The 19,747-nt window shown below is 39.2% G+C and overlaps 1 protein-coding gene across 1 annotated transcript in view; it reads left to right on the forward strand.

The window, feature by feature from the left end:
- The window catches only part of LOC128657614 (heme-binding protein 2), a 35,167-nt gene that overhangs the window by 5,697 nt on the left and 9,723 nt on the right, over positions 1 to 19,747 (forward strand). The window contains exon 2 of the mRNA XM_053711998.1: positions 1 to 126. This exon is cut by the window's left edge and continues 4 nt beyond it. Within this exon, the coding sequence (XP_053567973.1) occupies positions 1 to 126 (126 nt within the window). The remainder of the gene's footprint in view (positions 127 to 19,747) is intronic.

The following is a 19,747-nucleotide window of genomic DNA, read 5'->3' on the forward strand; positions in this document are numbered from 1 at the left end:
TCGAGCTTCGCGTTTATGAAGCAACCAACTGGGTATCAACAGATATGGAAGAAGATTTTCTTGGTTATGGGAAAGTTAAAAGCTTCAGGCACTTATTTGGATATATCAGTGGAAAAAACTCCCAAGGTGCGATATCACTCCCCCCCCCCTTCGCAACCTAGTAGCAATATTCATTTTCTATATTATTTGCATGTGTGTAATATGCCTATGTATGATATATGAAAGATAGTTAAATGATGATCTGCAGGTGATTTAAAAAAATGGGAAAATGAAATGAATAGGTGCATTTCAATTTGAAATATAAGCATTTTAGCAATATACTTTCATTAGCAAATATGCTTCTGCAGCATACCCACTCCTGTGAGGGCTTGTGCATCAGCATTCAAACGCCACACCATCTCAGAGAATCAGCAGTAACTTGTATGACACAAATTATGTCTTTAGAAGCAATACACACCACCTCCAGCTCTCTAAACAGGCATAGGCCCATATTTCTCAAGCTCCGTGTTTCTGGCGAGTCTTCAGACTCGCCAGAAACAGCAGTTATGAAGTAGCGGTCACAAAGACCGCTGCTCCATAACCTGTCCGCCTGCTCTGAGCAGGCGGACAGACATCGCCGGAAATCAACCCGATCGAGTATGATCGGGTTGATTGACACCCCCTGCTGGCGACCGATTGGCCGCGGGTCTGCAGGGGGCGGTGTTGCACCAGCAGCTCTTGTGAGCTGCTGGTGCAATGCTGAATACGGCGAGCATATTGCTTGCCGTATTCAGCGAGGTCTGGCGGACCTGATCCGCAGTGTCGGATCAGGTCCGCCAGACCTTGATAAATAGAGCCCATGGTGTTTAGATACTGGAGCATAGCCCTCACAGGATATGTGCATATGAGGCAGAAAATCAGTAATAACTAGAAGATTTTTTAGCTAAAGAAAGTATATTGCAAAAAATGCTTTGTTCAAATTGAAATGCACATTTCATTTTTGACCTTTCTATTCCTTTGATTGCTTTAGTGTTTTAAAATGTATTCACAAGTGGAAACGTTTATTTAAATGGAGAGAGGATACTTTTTAGACCAAGGCTGCAACAAAACCTGCTGTATAATTTTATGAAATGTAGCAGGGAAATGGGTTTTATGGTGTTGAAAATGATCAACATTTTAGAGATTCAAATTAAATTAAATGATGGTGGGGGTGTCTAATGTGGCTATAATAGAAGCTACTTAACATGCAATAATGGGTTAAAAAATCGGTAATGAAATCTGCAAAATAGATCAATTTAATTTCCATAATTAAAGGGATAGTATACACATTGTAATTACAAGACATTTTTAAAACATTAAAACAATTTGCAGCAATTTTTTTTCTCAATAGCCAAATTAAATTCTCCACTTGCCATATTTGGTGGAGCCAATCTTGGCTTGAGATCTGCAGGCAACATAGCTTGCCACTTATATTATGTTCATACAAAGTGCATTGTTGTTATCTCCCAAAACAAATTTGGAAAATATATGTAGCAGAGTTAGCGTCGTTGAGAAGCCTGCAGTGTGCATTTCCAGTACTTAGAAAATCCAGTTTTTAGAGATAAATTACATGGAAAGGGGGCAACATTAATAATGAAAGTATATTGCAAAGTTGTGTTACAGCATTACTTAACATTTTATATTAAAATCCTGAGGTGTTTAAATATGCATAACATTAATGTTTACTGTCCCTTTAAAAGCAACAAAAAATGCAATAGAAGCAACAAAAAGTCATCTGTTTTATTGAGCTTTTTAGCTATGCTAAGCTGATGTATTTGTTAAAAATTAAGGAGCCAGCCTGAATAGTTAGGAACCAGATTTTTTTTTGGACAGCCACATATAGTATATATCTCATCCTTGCTACAGTAAAGGGCATCTGCACAAAATCAAATGCTCTAAATATAATATCATTGGCAACCTGAGTCCAGTGGGCTACAAAATCTAATGTAGATTAGTTATGCAGTTCAAAGTACTGGGTGTTTACCATCACTTTAAAGATGTCAGATCAGTACTAGACTGCAGGAGAGAATGCAAATTGAACGGTCTGATTCTAAAAAAATTGCTGATCTAGATGTGGTTTTCAGCACAGACACTCACAGCGGCTGCCCTCATGGAATTCTATTTAAAAAAAAAAATTGGGATGTCCTTGAGTGGCGGGTCTCCCATAGAAAAAAATGAGAGCTTTCTGCTATGTAAAAGTTCTCAATGGAGGATGAAGTACACGGAGAACGTATGTTTAACATTTAATATTACACATAATACAAATCAAATTACGTTGTTTTCAGTACACTGTACCTTAAAATCACTATTGTTATTTGCATAGGTTTTCCTTAATTAGTGTTGTATTTTGATAAAAACTCACCACGTTTTTTAATTTATAGAAAAAACAATGAGATCTGTAGGGTGAAAATGTTAAGAGAATTACACTGGGATCTGAGACAATATCATAAATGCACATTTTAGGCCAGATGAGAGACATGGTGGCGGTGTTGGAATGTTACTCTCCCCCGTCCCCGTCAGTATCTATCTCAATTTCCATCTCTCTCCTTTTCTTCCTTTGAAGTCCACTGCATTTGTTTGTTCTCTCCCCTCTCTCCGAGTGGCAGTTATTTATTGCCCCCCTGGATCAACCTCCCAATTCCTTGACAACTTTGCTGCCTGGCTTCCTTACTTTCTCTCTACAAATACACCTACTCTAATTCTGAGGGACTTCAACATCCCCATTGATAACCCATCTGCCCCCACTACCTCTAACCTTCTCTCACTCACTAACTCCTTCGGCCTCTCACAATCCACCCTACTCACCATGATGGACACACTATTGATCTGGTATTCTCCTATCTCTGCTCTCTCTCTGATGTCGCCTGTCACCCTTTTCCCATCTCAGACCACATCTGCTCACCTTTAATCTTAATATACAGGCTAAACCTACTTCTACCCCTCGCCCCCACACCTGTAGAAATCTGCACACTGTGGATCCCCCTAACTTGCACACTGTTGATCCCCCTAACTTGGCTGGGGTGTATTTGCCTCCTCCTGGTGGCCAGATGTTGAATTCCCAACAGTAATCAATGAATATGTGGACTCTTTATGCAATCGGAAAGAAAAGTGCTTCCATTTGGGAAAAATAAATGTGAGGCTGTCTGACTCTTTTTGTGTATAATGTGTAACATCAGTGTAACACTACGGGAAGACATGTAGCTGTAGTATTGGGTCTCAGAGATGATCTTGCAGCAGAGGAATGTTAAAGTGAATGTAAACTTTAATGAATTAAAGGCCAGTATCAAATAATAATCTTAAAAACAGGGGCACTTTACGTCATTAAAGTTTACAAAGCATTCAATTAAATCCATGAAGTGTACGAGGAGGCAGATGAGTTAATATCTTCGGGGGCCCGAGTCCTACTGATCGAGGCCCAGAATATCTGAAACATGCTCCACATAATGAGGGGGGAGAGAGGGTTCCCTTTTTCTTCTTTTTTTTTTTTCTTTCTCTTCTTTCTGTTATTTTAACTGCAAAAGTTGAAAAAATCCAACAGTGTATACTCTAAGCCCCTATTTTTGGGTAAAAGGAAATCTTTTAGAGTAAAAATAGGTTAAGATTTATGCTAGGATATTCATGTTATTTTATGTGGCCCTGTGTGGCTATATACTCAATGTATTAAGACTGGTATATTGGTATTTATCCCTAAATTGTTTTCTTTGTTTTTTACTTTTCTGCTCTGTCTGGCTATTTTTTATCCTGCATATTTGTATACCCTGTTGGATTAATAAAATAAATAAAAAAGAAAAAAAAGAAAGGAAGGAAGGGCCCTGAACTGCCTTAACAATAATTTAAAGGTTAAATGGTGGATTGGTGACTTCTGGAAAGGTCTCGTTAGTCTCAAAGTCTGTAGAAAGATGCTAATAATCAGTATTAAGGTCAAAATGTCCTGAAAAGGAACAGACAATGGAAACACACACACACTCACAAACTCAAACTTGCACATGCACCCAAGGAAACACCGACAGAGACAGCCTCAGAAAACACACAAAGACATACACACGCACAGAGAGACACCCACAGAAAACACACAAAGACATACACACAGAGAGACAACCACATAAAACACAGAAAGACATACATACACACACCCTCACTGTGACATCCACAGAAAACACACAAAGACATACACACACCCACAGAAAACACACACCCTCACAGAGACATCCACAGAAAACACATACATACACACACACACACACTGTTATGAATTAATAGGAGAGATGGAACTCAACTGCAGAAATTCAGTAAATTAGGTTTTGTTAGCCAGTAGTAGCACTGAGAAGCTAAGAGACTGAACTCAGAGCAACTGATACTTAGGCTATAATATAATATATACAAAGATCACCTTAACAAGAATGTAAAGGTTATAAAGTGAACAGAACTTGCAATTCTGATTTAGGTATATTAGGCTTTGCCCAGCTAGCTCCCAGTGACACAGAAATAACACAAATCTTGGGTGTAGGCAATATTCTGATAGAAATTCCCAAAGTTAGTTAATGTCCATGCTTCATAACTTGCAATTCTGATTTAGGTATATTAGGCTTAGTCCAGCTAGCTCCCAGTGACACAGAAATAGCTCAAATCTTGGGTGTAGGCAATATTCTGTTAAGCATTCCCAAAGTTAGTTAATGTCCATGCTTCATATAGGAAATAACATAAGGGAATGTTAGGAGAATGTCTTTTTAAGAAAAGATGTGTTGCGCTTTGTTTAGATAACAACTGGTATTCAGTGCAGTAATATATACAGTCAGAGGTTTCCTTAAAGGGACACTGAACCCAATTTTTTTCTTTCATGATTTAGATAGAGCATGCAATTTTAAGCTACTTTCAAATTTATTCCTATTATCAATTTTTCTTTGTTCTCTTGCTATCTTTATTTTAAAAAGAAGACATCTAAGCTTTTTTTTATTATTCAGAACTCTGGACAGCACTTTTTTATTGGTGGATGAGTTTATCCACCAATCAGCAAGAACAACCCAGGTTGATCACCAAAAATGGTCCGGCATCTAAACTTACTTTCTTGCATTTCAAATAAAGATACAAAGAGAATGAAGAAAATTTGATAATAGCAGTAAATTAGAAAGTTGCTTAAAATGTCATGCTCTATCTGAATCAATAAAGAAAAAATTTGGGTACAGTGTCCCTTTAACAAGACTTAGAAAGTAAATCCTGGATGAAGGAAGTAATTCAGCAACTACTCACAGTAAGGATGACAGGAGCAGCATGGAGGTTAGAGTGAATACGCTGTTAGGAGATTCACAGCACAGCAGACTGCAGACAAAGCAGATTGATCACACAGGGAACCACTCACTGTGAGTCAGGCAGTTACACACTGACCGGAGCTTCACAGCACAGCTGAATCCTCACAATGAAATGTTCGTGGAAAGATATGATACACTTCAATAAAGGTTCTTCAGGGTTAAAGCTGAAATGAAATACTGTAGTAACAATTCCAGAATTGGAAGAGACTGTAGATAAATGGCTTTAATTCAATCAGGACAATTCCAGGAGATGCAACTTCTAGGATTACCAAATACAAAATACTAAAGCAGGGAAAAGTGGGCGTGTCAGGTTTAAATAACCTTGCTCACAAGGTGAAGTTGATTAAAGGTACAGTAGCTGAAACATGAGTTCTGAAAAGAAAGACATCCATTACACACACCCTCACAGAGACATCCACAGAAAACAGTCATACACACCCACCCTCACAGAGGCATCCAGAGAAAATACACAAAGAAAAACCTACACACACCCTCACAGAGACACCCATAGAAAAAGCTCAAAGACATATGCACACACCCTCAGACATCCACAGAAATGCACAAAAAAAGCTCAAAGACATATGCACACACCCACCCTCACAGAGAGACCCACAGAAAAAAAAAATATACACACTCATAGAGACACAAACCAAAGTACAAAGACATAAACACAGACACCCACAGAAACACTCACAGGAGGAAACATTTATGCACCTTGCATCCCCTAAGTCTACAGTGTGTGACATGCATGATAAAAAAATTGCACTTTTTAAAGAATCATATTTGTAAATGTGCAAACAAAAATAATTCTGTGAATTCAAAATTGTACATTAATGATCTGGGTAGATAGCTAGATGAAGAAAAGTACTTTAAAAGGTTGACATATGTTTGTTTGTTTTTTCCCCAACTAAGAGCACCACTTCAACTATAGTGTACAAATTTTCCCATCTGTCAGCTGTACTTATGGATTTTGAAAATGTTGTACTCTATATGGTCTTGGTGGAACCATAAGCTGTGGTACTCATACCATTAGATCTGGTTAAATGCAGGATTTAGGCTTGTTGGTATGTATTTCAAAATTATGTCAGCTGTAGTGTAAACTGAACAGTTTTAAGTTAACCTGTCTCATTTCAAACACTGAGCAATCTTAGTCTGAAAGTATAACATTTTATGCAGATGTAAAAATCTTAGATAAAATGCCTCCTTGCATCTGGAAAGTCCTTGTATAAAGGGGCAGTAAACTGGAATGTGTGTGTGCGTGTGTATATATATATATATATATATATATATATAGATATCTACAACAGGTGCACTCACTGTTACTTTGGGCATCCGCCAGGGTGCTGCGTGGAAAACATACAGTGATATCAATCAACCCCAAAAAGAAGAAAAGGCGCTTCACTCTCCGGTCTTTGCAAAAGTTTTAATTCGATCACAACATCAATCAAAGAAGTCCCCCAAACGTTTCGATACCTATTGGTATCTTTGTCAATGGGTATTTAAAACATATTCGTCCCAAGAAAAGGTTCCTAATCTACCCCAAAACCACTCACCTATAAGTACACGTAATGTGTCTCTGTCACTTCCGGTGTATCGGAAGCCGCCCCCGAGCGCGCACGTCCGGCCTTGCACTGGCCGCATGGCTAATTACCATAGATCAACTCACGTGATGACGCTTACGCATCTGTCACACGTAACTCCTCTAGATAACGCGCATATCGGGTGACGGTGGTTCCGACTAACTATTCCAAGTACTATAATTCTAAAGACAATAGTGAAGTGTCCCATATACCACATACAAGAAATGTTTTAAAAGAGTGTTAACACCACACTACTTGAGATCCCGAGCGGATCGTATATCTGTACCATTAAAGCTGCATTAACTTTCAAGCAGCACTATCTTTCAAATACATTACTCAACATAAGACCTATATTGTAATATTATAAATAGCTAGAATAATAACATCAAATGTTGTCAAATATTCTGAGTAGATAAATTCATCAAGTTACATTCATTAATAACACATGTATGTTATTCATGTCTTGTGGAGTATAGTGAGAAACATTATTCAGGCCACAGCAATACACTGAACACAGTTATTATGGAGACTTTGTATATATATGTAACAAAGGACAAGTCCATCCTTTTAACATCAATGACCTAGATCGATTAATCATAGACATCCCATTCAAAGAAAGACATTAAAGTCCAATTGTATATTTAGTCCCTTCGGGGCCACCGTATCAAGACGGTAAATCCAAGAGGTCTCAACCTGTAGTAATTTCGTATTTCTGTCACCCCCCCTCCGTAGGGGGGGCACGTGATCAATAAGCATAGTCCTCAGGCTTGCCGCTGTATGTCCTGCCTGGAGGAAGTGTCGGGCAACAGGTTGATCAGCTGTTTTCTTCTCAATTGCCTGTCTAATGGCATGGCGATGATTGGCCATCCTCTCACGAAATGTAGTGGAGGTCTTCCCCACGTACATCAAAGAACATGGACACATCAGTATGTAGACCACGTAGGTGCTCATGCATGATAATCTATGCAAGATCTTAAACTTTCTCCCAGTATGTGGGTGATGAAAAAACATCCCTGTTAACATACTATTGCACGTCGTGCAATCCCCACACCTGTAGCAACCTAATTTCCTCTTTGTGTCCAACCACCATAGCACTTTATAGGGTCATTGTGGACCAAGAGATCCTTCAGATTAGGTGCTCTTTTGTAAGCCATCCGTGGAGCAGTTGTATGTAGGAATGGTAATGTTTTATCAGTGCTGATGATCTCCCAATTCTTCTTCACCGACTCAGACAGTACCTTAGATATGGGGTTGAAAGTAGTTACAAAATTAATGTTATCACTTTTGTTTTCCACCATCTCAGTCAACTCTCGTGGTTGCAGCAGGGTCATCTGATCATCCTGGGCCAAGTTGGTGTGCACCTGTGTGATCAACCTCTTTCTGTATCCTCGCTGTTTCAATTTCATAATCATTTCATCCTCCTGTAGTCTTCTCGTCTCTCTCAATGTATTATTGCGGGCCACTCGCGTGAGTTGAGAGGAGACAACACTCTTTTTCTGATGTTCCGGGTGAAAACTTGTAGACAGTAATAATGAGTTTCTGTCAGTGGGTTTGGAATATAGTGAAGTAGAGAATTTGTAACACTCACCATCAGTATAGACTGATATATTTAAGTCTAAAAATGGTATGCTCACTCTGTTGTGGGCAACCTTAAAGTGAATAGTAGACTCAATCTGATTCAGGCTATCAACCCACTGCTTTAAAGACTCTTCAGACCCTCGCCATACCATAAACACATCGTCAATATATCTTACATACAATTTGATGTTTTCTACCATACGAATCTGCATAACCATAGTCTCATACCAGGACATATATAAATTGGCGTATGCGGGAGCCATATTTGAACCCATTGCAGTTCCTGACACTTGTAAGAAGAACTCCTTTTCAAATTTGAAAAAGTTTTTTTCCAAACAAAACTTAAGTAGTTCCAACAGGAACTCAATGGGTGGTCCCGCATACGCCAATGATTCACTCAGCATGGATCTGACCGCCTGCACACCGCCATCATGAGGGATGACGGTGTACAGGCTGTCAACGTCCATTGTAATTAGTAGATCCTCAGGACCAAGATCCTTCCAAGTCAATAACCTACGAATGAGTGAGGGGGAATCAAGTATAAAGGAGTATGATTCCTTTACTACTGGTTGAAGGTAATGATCTATGAAAATGGCCACATTAGAACACAAAGAATCCCGGGCAGACACAATTGGTCTGCCAGGGGGTTTCACCAAAGTCTTGTGTACTTTGGGCAACAGATATAACACCGGAATAACCGGAAATGTTGTGGTCATATATTCAAATTCATTTTCATCAATCATACCTGATTCCAGCCCACATTTCAGTATTAGATCTAATTCTTTCTTAAACAAGTTCATAGGGTTCCCTCTAAGTTTACAATAGACTCGACTGTCAGTTAGCTGTCTGTAAGCTTCCTCTCTGTAGTCAGAATCATTTTGAACCACGATTGAGCCCCCCTTGTCCGCCGCATGAATAATGATCGTGCTATCATTCTTTAAACTGTTAAGGGCCAATTTCTCACCCTTTGTGAGATTAGGAAATACATTTTCCACTTTAGCCTGTTCACACGTGTCTTTAAAGCAGTGGGTTGATAGCCTGAATCAGACTATTCGCTTTAAGGTTGCCCACAACAGAGTGAGCATACCATTTTTAGACTTAAATATATCAGTCTATACCGATGATGAGTGTTACAAATTCTCTACTTCACTATATTCCAAACCCACTGACAGAAACTCATTATTACTGTCTACAAGTTTTCACCCGGAACATCAGAAAAAGAGTGTTGTCTCCTCTCAACTCACGCGAGTGGCCCGCAATAATACACTGAGAGAGACGAGAAGACTACAGGAGGATGAAATGATTATGAAATTGAAACAGCGAGGATACAGAAAGAGGTTGATCACACAGGTGCACACCAACTTGGCCCAGGATGATCAGATGACCCTGCTGCAACCACGAGAGTTGACTGAGATGGTGGAAAACAAAAGTGATAACATTAATTTTGTAACTACTTTCAACCCCATATCTAAGGTACTGTCTGAGTCGGTGAAGAAGAATTGGGAGATCATCAGCACTGATAAAACATTACCATTCCTACATACAACTGCTCCACGGATGGCTTACAAAAGAGCACCTAATCTGAAGGATCTCTTGGTCCACAATGACCCTATAAAGTGCTATGAAAAAATCACGTGGTTGGACACAAAGAGGAAATTAGGTTGCTACAGGTGTAGGGATTGCACGACGTGCAATAGTATGTTAACAGGGATGTTTTTTCATCACCCACATACTGGGAGAAAGTTTAAGATCTTGCATAGATTATCATGCATGAGCACCTACGTGGTCTACATACTGATGTGTCCATGTTCTTTGATGTACGTGGGGAAGACCTCCACTACATTTCGTGAGAGGATGGCCAATCATCGCCATGCCATTAGACAGGCGATTGAGAAGAAAACAGCTGATCAACCTGTTGCCCGACACTTCCTCCAGGCAGGAAATACAGCGGCAAGCCTGAGGACTATGCTTATTGATCACGTGCCCCCCCTACGGAGGGGGGGGTGACAGAAATACGAAATTACTACAGGTTGAGACCTCTTGGATTTACCGTCTTGATACGGTGGCCCCGAAGGGACTAAATATACAATTGGACTGTAATGTCTTTCTTTGAATGGGATGTCTATGATTAATCGATCTAGGTCATCGATGTTAAAAGGATGGACTTGTCCTTTGTTACATATATATACAAAGTCTTCATAATAACTGTGTTCAGTGTATTGCTGTGGCCTGAATAATGTTTCTCACTATACTCCACCAGACATGAATAACATACATGTGTTATTAATGAATGTAACTTGATGAATTTATCTACTCAGAATATTTGACAACATTTGATGTTATTATTCTAGCTATTTATAATATTACAATATAGGTCTTATGTTGAGTAATGTATTTGAAAGATAGTGCTGCTTGAAAGTTAATGCAGCTTTAATGGTACAGATATACGATCCGCTCGGGATCTCAAGTAGTGTGGTGTTAACACTCTTTTAAAACATTTCTTGTATGTGGTATATGGGACACTTCACTATTGTCTTTAGAATTATAGTACTTGGAATAGTTAGTCCAATGTTATCGGAACCACCATCACCCGATATGCGCGTTGTCTAGAGGAGTTACGTGTGACAAATGCGTAAGCGTCATCACGTGAGTTGATCTATGGTAATTAGCCATGCGGCCAGTGCAAGGCCGGACGTGCGCGCTCGGGGGCGGCTTCCGATACACCGGAAGGGACAGACACATTACGGGTACTTATAGGTGAGTGGTTTTGGGGTAGATTAGGAACCTTTTCTTGGGACGAATATGTTTTAAATACCCATTGACAAAGATACCAATAGGTATCGAAACGTTTGGGGGACTTCCTTGATTGATGTTGTGAATCGAATTAAAACTTTTGCAAAGACCGGAGAGTGAAGCGCCTTTTCTTCTTTTTGGGGTTGATTGATATCACTGTATGTTTTCCATATATATATATATATCTGCCAAAAGGGCACCTACCATTTGTGTATTGAGGAGGAAACATTTCTGCATGATTTTAAATATAGAATTTCTACAGCATTGTCAAATAATCATAAATACACTGCTGCTAAAAAAAATTGTGTTTTTATGGACCCCTGGCCCCACCATACAACTACTACCACACTGAAGTTACAATCCAAAATTGCACAAAGAAATAAAAAACATTTGCTAAGTAAGTCCTACCTCCTCTGCAAATGAAAGTGATCTGCCATCTGACTCAGGCACACACTGTACTAACAAAGTGCCAAGTCTGTCTCACACTGTGCATAGTGGTTTAGTGCACACTCAGAAATCCTCTCAAATGATAATACTTTACTCCTTGTAATAACATTTCTCATGCTCAATTAGCACACTGCTGTAGTACCCACTGGTGGCTGCCAAAATGTAGTTCTTGCCTCATGGGGCCCCCCTGGCCTATTGGACCCCTGACAGGAGTCACCCTTGTCACCCCTGATGGTGGCCCTGCTCCTCAGCCAAAAGGGAAGGGTAGACGCAGTGGCATTCTGACCCCTGCACCTACCAGCGTACACAACAAACATGGAAGTAGATTGTCTAAAATCCTTGGTAGCATGGAAAGAGAAGATCAAAACACGCACCATATTCTGATTGTGCAACAAACGCTAATTCTGAGAAGAAGGATTATGATAAAAAGAAGGTACTACGATCTCCTTAGAGATATAGCAGTCAGAAACCACCATAGGTAGAATACCCCACTTGGACATATAACGGCCCTATCCGTAAGAAAACAATATAAGGGAGGACATGCAGAAGGCAGATAATTCTGAAACTCTATAAGCAGAAGACTATAGCCAACAAAAACAAAACTTTCCATAATTGAGTCAAAAATTAAGAATACGGCTTCCGCCAATCATGACTCCCCGCCCCAGAGCAAACATTGCCTGAGGCCATGCCGTGACTGGAGGAAGCCGGATCCTTCATTTCTGACGTAAGAAGAGACGAGTGGCAGGCAGGGGAATCGCTGGTCGTCTTCATGAAGAAAAGGTAAGTATTTTAACAAAATGGCTGAAATATAAACTTGATGAATGAAAGTGCCCCTGTTTTTAATAGGATTTTTAAAAACCGGGCACACATTCCTTAAAGTTTACATTCACTTTAAGTCTGAATAATACAGTGCAATAATATAAATAGCATTTCATAGTGCCATGCAGATTTACTTGTTTAGAGTATTCTATAGACAACAGGAACCAATAAGCAGTGATAGCTGGCAGTGTATGGGAACCATGAAAGATTTTAATAGCACATAAACTGCTAAAGCATACACTGATATAAAGTGGGTAAACCTCACCCACTGGGCTGACCCTGATCAGATAAATGAATTAAGCACTCAACACTGCCTGAGGGATATTTTATACAGTAATAGGCCCTCTATACACACACTGCTTTAAACCCTCTCTGTTTCAGCTGTGATAAAAAGGACTGAAACACATAAAACTGCGTACATACTCTGCTTGTACCGCTATAAGAATGGTGCTGCAGAGCAGGACATAGAAGAATTAAGGGTGCGCATTGTGATCGCCTCAGAAAACTAAATAATCGGCATGGCGTGGAGAACTTAAATGGTACAATATACTGTAAATAAAAACATTACACAGCCTGCGGTAACCTCCTCCCATCTCAAGTGACCGGAGGTGTTGCCACTGTAAAGGTGTAACATAAAGCTTAGTCTTAGTGATTATCTACTGCCAATTAGGCCATAAGGTCTAACCTTAGGGGTTCCCTAAGACCCATAAAACATAGCTATGCTTGCCTCCCCTCACGATGGGGGAAAATCAGGCAAATGCAGCTGAGCGAGCAGGGGCACGTTAGAGGGATTAACCCCTTTTAAACAAAGGCAATATGTGGCCTCAGAAATTATGCATGTGCATGGCGTGTCAAGTCCTACACCCTGCCGCTACCATAAAGCCTGCATAAGGAATTCCAGGCTGCTCTAAATCAGAATAAAATCATCATGAGAGGATATGCAAACATTGCCAGACACTTCTATGAGGGCAAGGAGGTGCCAGCTGGTCACCTATAAAGTCTCCCTCTCCCTAAGATAAAGGTACCATAAAGTGAAAGGTCTAAATAAGAAAAAGGACCAGGGTCAGTCACAGGACCTGGGGCAGACCCAGTACTTCCATATCTGACAGCTTCATCCAAGGATCTGAGGTAGAATGGAAAGCAATGTAAGCTAACACTGGTTGCCAGGTGGGGTTGTTAGCACAAATTGCTGGAAGGAGGATAGAAAAATCCCTGCAACATCCAGCAGCTAACAGCTTCCAATACTCTTACTATGAGGTCTACATCGACACAGCATTAACCCCAGTCCTATCTTGAAGGGAAACTACCAATTAAAGGACTTAAATCCAATTTTCGTAAGAGCACCATCTTCGCCATCCTCCAAATTACAGAGGCAAAGAATGACTGGGGGAGTCTGGGAAGTGGGAGGGATACTTATAGCTTTGGCTGGGGTGTATTTGCCTCCTCCTGGTGGCCAGATGTTGAATTCCCAACATTAATCAATGAATATGTGGACTCTATGCAATCGGAAACAAAAGTGCTTCCATTTGGGAAAAATAAATGTGAGGCTGTCTGACTCTTTTTGTGTATAATGTGTAACATCAGCGTAACACTACGGGAAGACATGTAGCAGTAGTATTGGGTCTCAGAGATGATCTTGCAGCAGAGGAATGTTAAAGTGAATGTAAACTTGAAGGAATTAAAGGCCAGTATCAAATAATAATCTTAAAAACAGGGGCACTTTACGTCATTAAAGTTTACAAAGATGCTTATTTTTAAGATACTTACCTTTGCGTTATGGTAAACATAACGCTGATCCTCCTACTACTGCTACTGCTTTCTTTAGCAGAACAATGACTAATCCGGCTTCCTCTAATCGTTGTGTGCCCCCTTTAGCATCCAGCTTGTGAGGCTGCACAACGATTGGAGGAAGCCGGATTTGTCATCTATATGCTAAAAAAGCAGGAGCTTTCAAGTTCAGCTAAATATTACAGCGTATCGACTATCGATCCATATTAAAGAAAGGGTTCGCATACAGGTAACTTGCTTGTCACAGGGATTAGATGTACACATAAGATATTAAACAGGTCTTGAAAAGGGTCCTTGTATGGACCGAAAAGTCGAACTGAATATTGTTTGCATTAAGAAATAGAAAGTTGGCATTTTTCCTATGTTGCATTACGACTCGGAATTAAAATAGATTTTTTTGGAGTTTGTATCATTTAATTTGCACAACATGCCTACCACTTTGAAGATGCAAAATATTTTTAAAATGATACAAAAATGGATGGGTTCCGCTGGTTTTCTTTAAGCAACAGTTTTTTTTCTGGCCACTCTTCTATGAAGCTCAGCTCTGTGGAGTGTACGGCTTTAAGTGGTCCTATGTACAGGTACTCCGCTGTGGAGCTTTGCAACTCCCTCTTTGGTCTCTTTGATTAATGCTATCCTTGCCTGGTCCATGAGTTTTGGTGGGCGATCCTGTTTTGGCAGGTTTAATGTGGTGCCATATTTAATGGTGCATCGTGGGATGTTAATAGTTTTGGATATTTTTGTATAACCCAGCCCTGATCTGTAGTTCTCCACAACTTTGTCCCTGATCTGTTTAGAGAGCTCCTTGGTCTTCATGGTACCACTTGCTCAGTGTTGTTGCAGACTCTGGGGCCTTTCAGAACAGGTGTGTATGTATTGGGTATGGCTAAGCACCCGTAAGGGTCTCAAGGCGCTGCTCATTTTATTGACCTCGGAAAGATGAAAGGCTGAGTGGACCTCGCCGGGGATCGAACCTGCAAGCCTCGGTTTGCTACAGAGCTCAGACACAGTGCATTAGGATGCTGAGGTGTGTGTGTGTGTGTATATATATATATCTTTCATGTAAGTGGCAAGAGTCCATGAGCTAGTGACATATGGGATATACATTCCTACCAGGAGGGGGCAAAGTTTACCAAGCCTCAAAATGCATATAAATACACCTCCCACCTCACTCATACCTCAGTTTTACAAACTTTGCCTTCGTTGGAGGATGGTAAAGCAAGTCGTGCTTGATTTCTTCTGTGAAAGGCGCTTCTAAGCATTTTGAAGCCCAATTCCTCTCAAAGTACAGTGTTTGTCTGAGGGATGTGAAGGGAGTATTGCCTGATGATGTCATGTTTTCACCTATAGGAAATCTATTCTAAGGCTCTCTGTAAATTCTGTTGTGGAGATTCATCTGCCACCTCCCTTTACAGATCGACATTATACTCCTCTACCATTACCTCTGCTGATATGTGTCAATACTGGTTTGGCTGTCTGCTATATGTGGATGGGTGTCTTCAGGTAAGTATATATTATTTTTTAAGACACTCTCAGCTATGTTTGGCACTTTATATTTTAAAGCTGTAATATATATTGCATATATTTGCCATGAGTCAGGTTTATGTTTATTTCCCTTTGCCGTCTAACAGTTTCAGCATGGAAATGATGTTTTTGGAAGATATTTAGTTTTTTTTTTTCTTACCTGGGGTTTCTTCTAGTTCGGACTTGTTTTTTCAAATTTTCGCAGGCAAATTAGGCTTGCGATGGCGCAAAATGCTTCTATTTATTGCGTCATTCTTGGTGCAAATATTTTTGGCACGGAGGTTGCGTTTGTTGTGATGCGAGTCATGTCAATTCTTTTTTCTCTGCATTTGTGTCATCTTTGCTTGCGTCGTTGTTGCCACAAATTTGTTATATTAAGTCTCTCCCTCTTTTGCTCTCTGCTCTCATTTGTTTACAGAGGGCTATGATGTTTTGCTTTTGATTTTATTTTCAAGTATTTTAGCATAAGCATTTTTTTTCCATTCCTGAAACTGCTATTTGGAGGAAATTTGATATTTTGTTTAAATGTTATTTTTTATTTTTTGTTACATTTTGCAAGATGTCTCAAACTGATCCTGCCTCTGATGTTACTGTAGGAACTAAGCTGCCTGTACACTATTTCTACATTGTGTACAGTGTGTATATTGTTAAATTAGCTGATTTTATTTCTTCAGCTTATATATGTGGCATTTGTTATGTTATATTATTTCATACTGGAAATGTTTCTATAGTACAAATACATCTACTGTTAAACCTTCACAGTCTAATGTACATGATATTACTGTAGATATAAAGGATTATATTGCTACAGACATAGAGAAGGCTATGACTGCTTTTCCGCCTTCAAATTAATGTAAAAGATCTCTCCTAACTTCTCATAAATCTAATGAATTTTGTATTGATTGACAGCATACTGAAGTATTTCTGCTGATGAGGTTTTCTCTGACTCAGAGGATCCTACTTCAGAGACTGATATTGATAATTCAACCTTTCTATTGAATGTTTTCATTTCTTTATTAAGGAAGTATTGTTTACTTTGGGTATTGAGGAATCTAGTCCTCATGATAACAAGAATAGCAAATGTTTGAATTCTGGGTTTTTAAGCTTCTGAGGCTACTCTTGAAGTTTTTCTTATTCCAGATGATATCTATCATATGTTTAGTAAGGGATCTAAACTTAGTACTTTGTTTTACCTTTCTTCTAGGTTTAAAAAGCTATATCCTTTACCTACGGCTAATTTAGAGTTTTTGGGTAAAAGTCCTTAAGGTGGGGCCGAACGTACTTCTATCCTATGGAAAATATTTCTTCTTTTAAGGATCCTTCAGATAGGAAGTTTGTTTCCTATCTTAGAGAAGCATATTTACTTATTGGCTATATTTTTAAACCTGTAATTTCAATGACTGATGTTGCTGCTGTTTCAACTTTTTGGTTGGACAGTTTAGTTATCAGAATTGTCTAAGCATTGTTCTTTTACTTCAACATGCTAATCATTTCATATGTGATGGTATATTTTATGTCATTTTAATTGATATTAAATCTATCTATAGCCATTTTTGCTAGAAAAGTTTTATGGCTTAAATCTCTGATATGGTGTTTAAATTTAGATTACTATCTTATTATTTTAGGATAGTATGTTTTTATGTTTTCTATTGGATTTTATTATCTCCTCTATTACTTGGGGAAAGGGAGTTTTTTCTGCCCCAAGATAAGAAATCTAAGGGTAATTTTTAAGCTCCCAATTGTTTTTTCATTCCCCTAAGGCCTCTGGCTATAATTTGAGATTTATTCCGAATTTGAAAAAATCTGAGCCTTATAAATTAAACTAATTTCAGCTCCTAAGACTGCATTAAGGTGCAGCCCTTAAACCAGTTTAACTGGTGGGGGGCAGATTGAATTTATTTCAACACATTTGGACAATTTCTGTTCAAAATCAGTGTATTCAGAATTTTTGTTTTCTCAGGGGTATTGAAAAGATTTCAGAATAAAAACCTCCCATGAAAAGATTCTTTCCCATGTTACAACAAACCCTGTTAAAGCTCAGGTTTTTCAGAAATGTGTTTCAGATTTAGAGTTTTCAGGGGTGATGGTTCCAGTTCCTCTGCAGGAACGAAGTTTGGGTTTCTATTCAAATCTAATAATTGTCCCAAAGAAAGAATTAGTTCAGACCAATTCTGGATCTGAAATTTTAAATCATTTTGTAAGAGTTCCAACTTTCAAGATGACTCTAGGGACTATTCTGCCTTTCTATTCAGCAAGGTCACTTCATGTCCACAATAGACTTACAGGACGCTTATTTTCACATTCCAATTCATTCAGACAACTATCGTTTTCTGAGATTCTCTTTTCTAGATAAGCATTACCAATTTGTCGCTCCTCCCTCTGACAGCTCAGAGATTCTTTTCAAAGATTCTTGGTGCCCTTCTATCTATAATCAGAGAGCAGGGTATTGCAGTATTTCCTTATTTGGATGATATTTTGGTACTAGCTTTAATCTTTTCATTTAACCGAATCTCACTTCAAACAACTAGTGTGGTTTATTCAAGACATGGTTGGAGGATCAATTACAATAGTTTCTTGATTCCTTAGACAATGGTCATCTTTTTAGGTTTCTAGATAAGATTTAGTGTCTATGATTCTTTAGCTGATAGACTAGAGACAAATGAAGTTAATTTTAGTTTGTTAAACATTCAATCTCTATTATTTCCTTCAGTGGTTATGTGCATGGAAGTTTTAGGTCTCATGACTGCAGCATCAGGTGCGATCCTCTTTGCTCGTTTTCGTTTGAGGCCTCTATAGCTTTGCATGTTGCACCATAGGTGCAGGGATTATTTTCAGGTATCACTGATATACTTAATCCCAACATTATTTTCTCTCTGATTTGGTGGTTGAACTATCCCCTTATTGTTCAGAGGGCCTCATTTGTTCATCCTACCTGGAATGTATTCTCAACAGATGCAAGTTTTTCAGGTGGGGGAGCTGTCTGAGAGTCTCTGACAGCACTAGGGGTTTGGAAACCTCAGGAGGCAAGGTTACAAATCAATATTTTAGAACTCCATGCTATTTTCAGGGCTCTTCAGGTGTGGCCTCTATTGAAGATAGAACTTTTACATTTGTTTTCAGACAATATCACAACAGTGGCATATGTCAATCATCAAGGAGGGATTCTCAGTCCTTCAGTTATGGAGGAAGTTTCTTGGATACTTTCTTGGATGGAATCCAATTCTTCTCTAATTTCTGCAATTCATATCCCAGGTGTAGACAATTGGGAGGGGGATTATCTCAGCCGTCAGTCTTTATATCCGGGGGAGTGGTCTCTCTATCCGTATGCGTTTTTTTTTCATCTTGTACAGATGTGGGGTCTTCCAGAAATAGATCTGATGGTCTCTTGTCTATACAAGAAGCTTTCCAGATACCTTTCCAGGTACAAGGATCCTCAGGTGGAGATGGTGGATGCTCTAGCAGTTCCTTGGTTTTTACCAACCTGCTTAAATTTTTATGCCTCTGGTTCTTTTTCCAAGGGTGATCTCCAAGATCATAATGGAACGATCTTATGTGTTTCTGATAGCACCAGTTTGGCCTCTCAGGTTTTGGTATGCGGACCTTGTCAAGATGTCCAGTTGCCAGCTTTGGCCACTTCCTTTAAGGCCAGACCTTCTGTTTCAGGGGCCTCTTTTCCATCAGGATCTCAAATCTCTAAATTTGAAGGCATGGAAATTGAATGCTTAAGTGCTTAGCCGTAGTGGTTTCTCTGACTCAGTTATTAGCACTATAATACAGGCTTGTAAGTCTGTTTCAAGAAGAATTTATATTCGGGTTTGGAAAACCTATATTTCATGATGTTCAACTCATGATTATTCTTGGCATTCTTTTAGAATTCCTAGGATTTTACAGTTT

The sequence above is a fragment of the Bombina bombina genome, chromosome 4 (genome assembly GCF_027579735.1).
Source record: "Bombina bombina isolate aBomBom1 chromosome 4, aBomBom1.pri, whole genome shotgun sequence".
Classification (NCBI taxonomy): domain Eukaryota; kingdom Metazoa; phylum Chordata; class Amphibia; order Anura; family Bombinatoridae; genus Bombina; species Bombina bombina.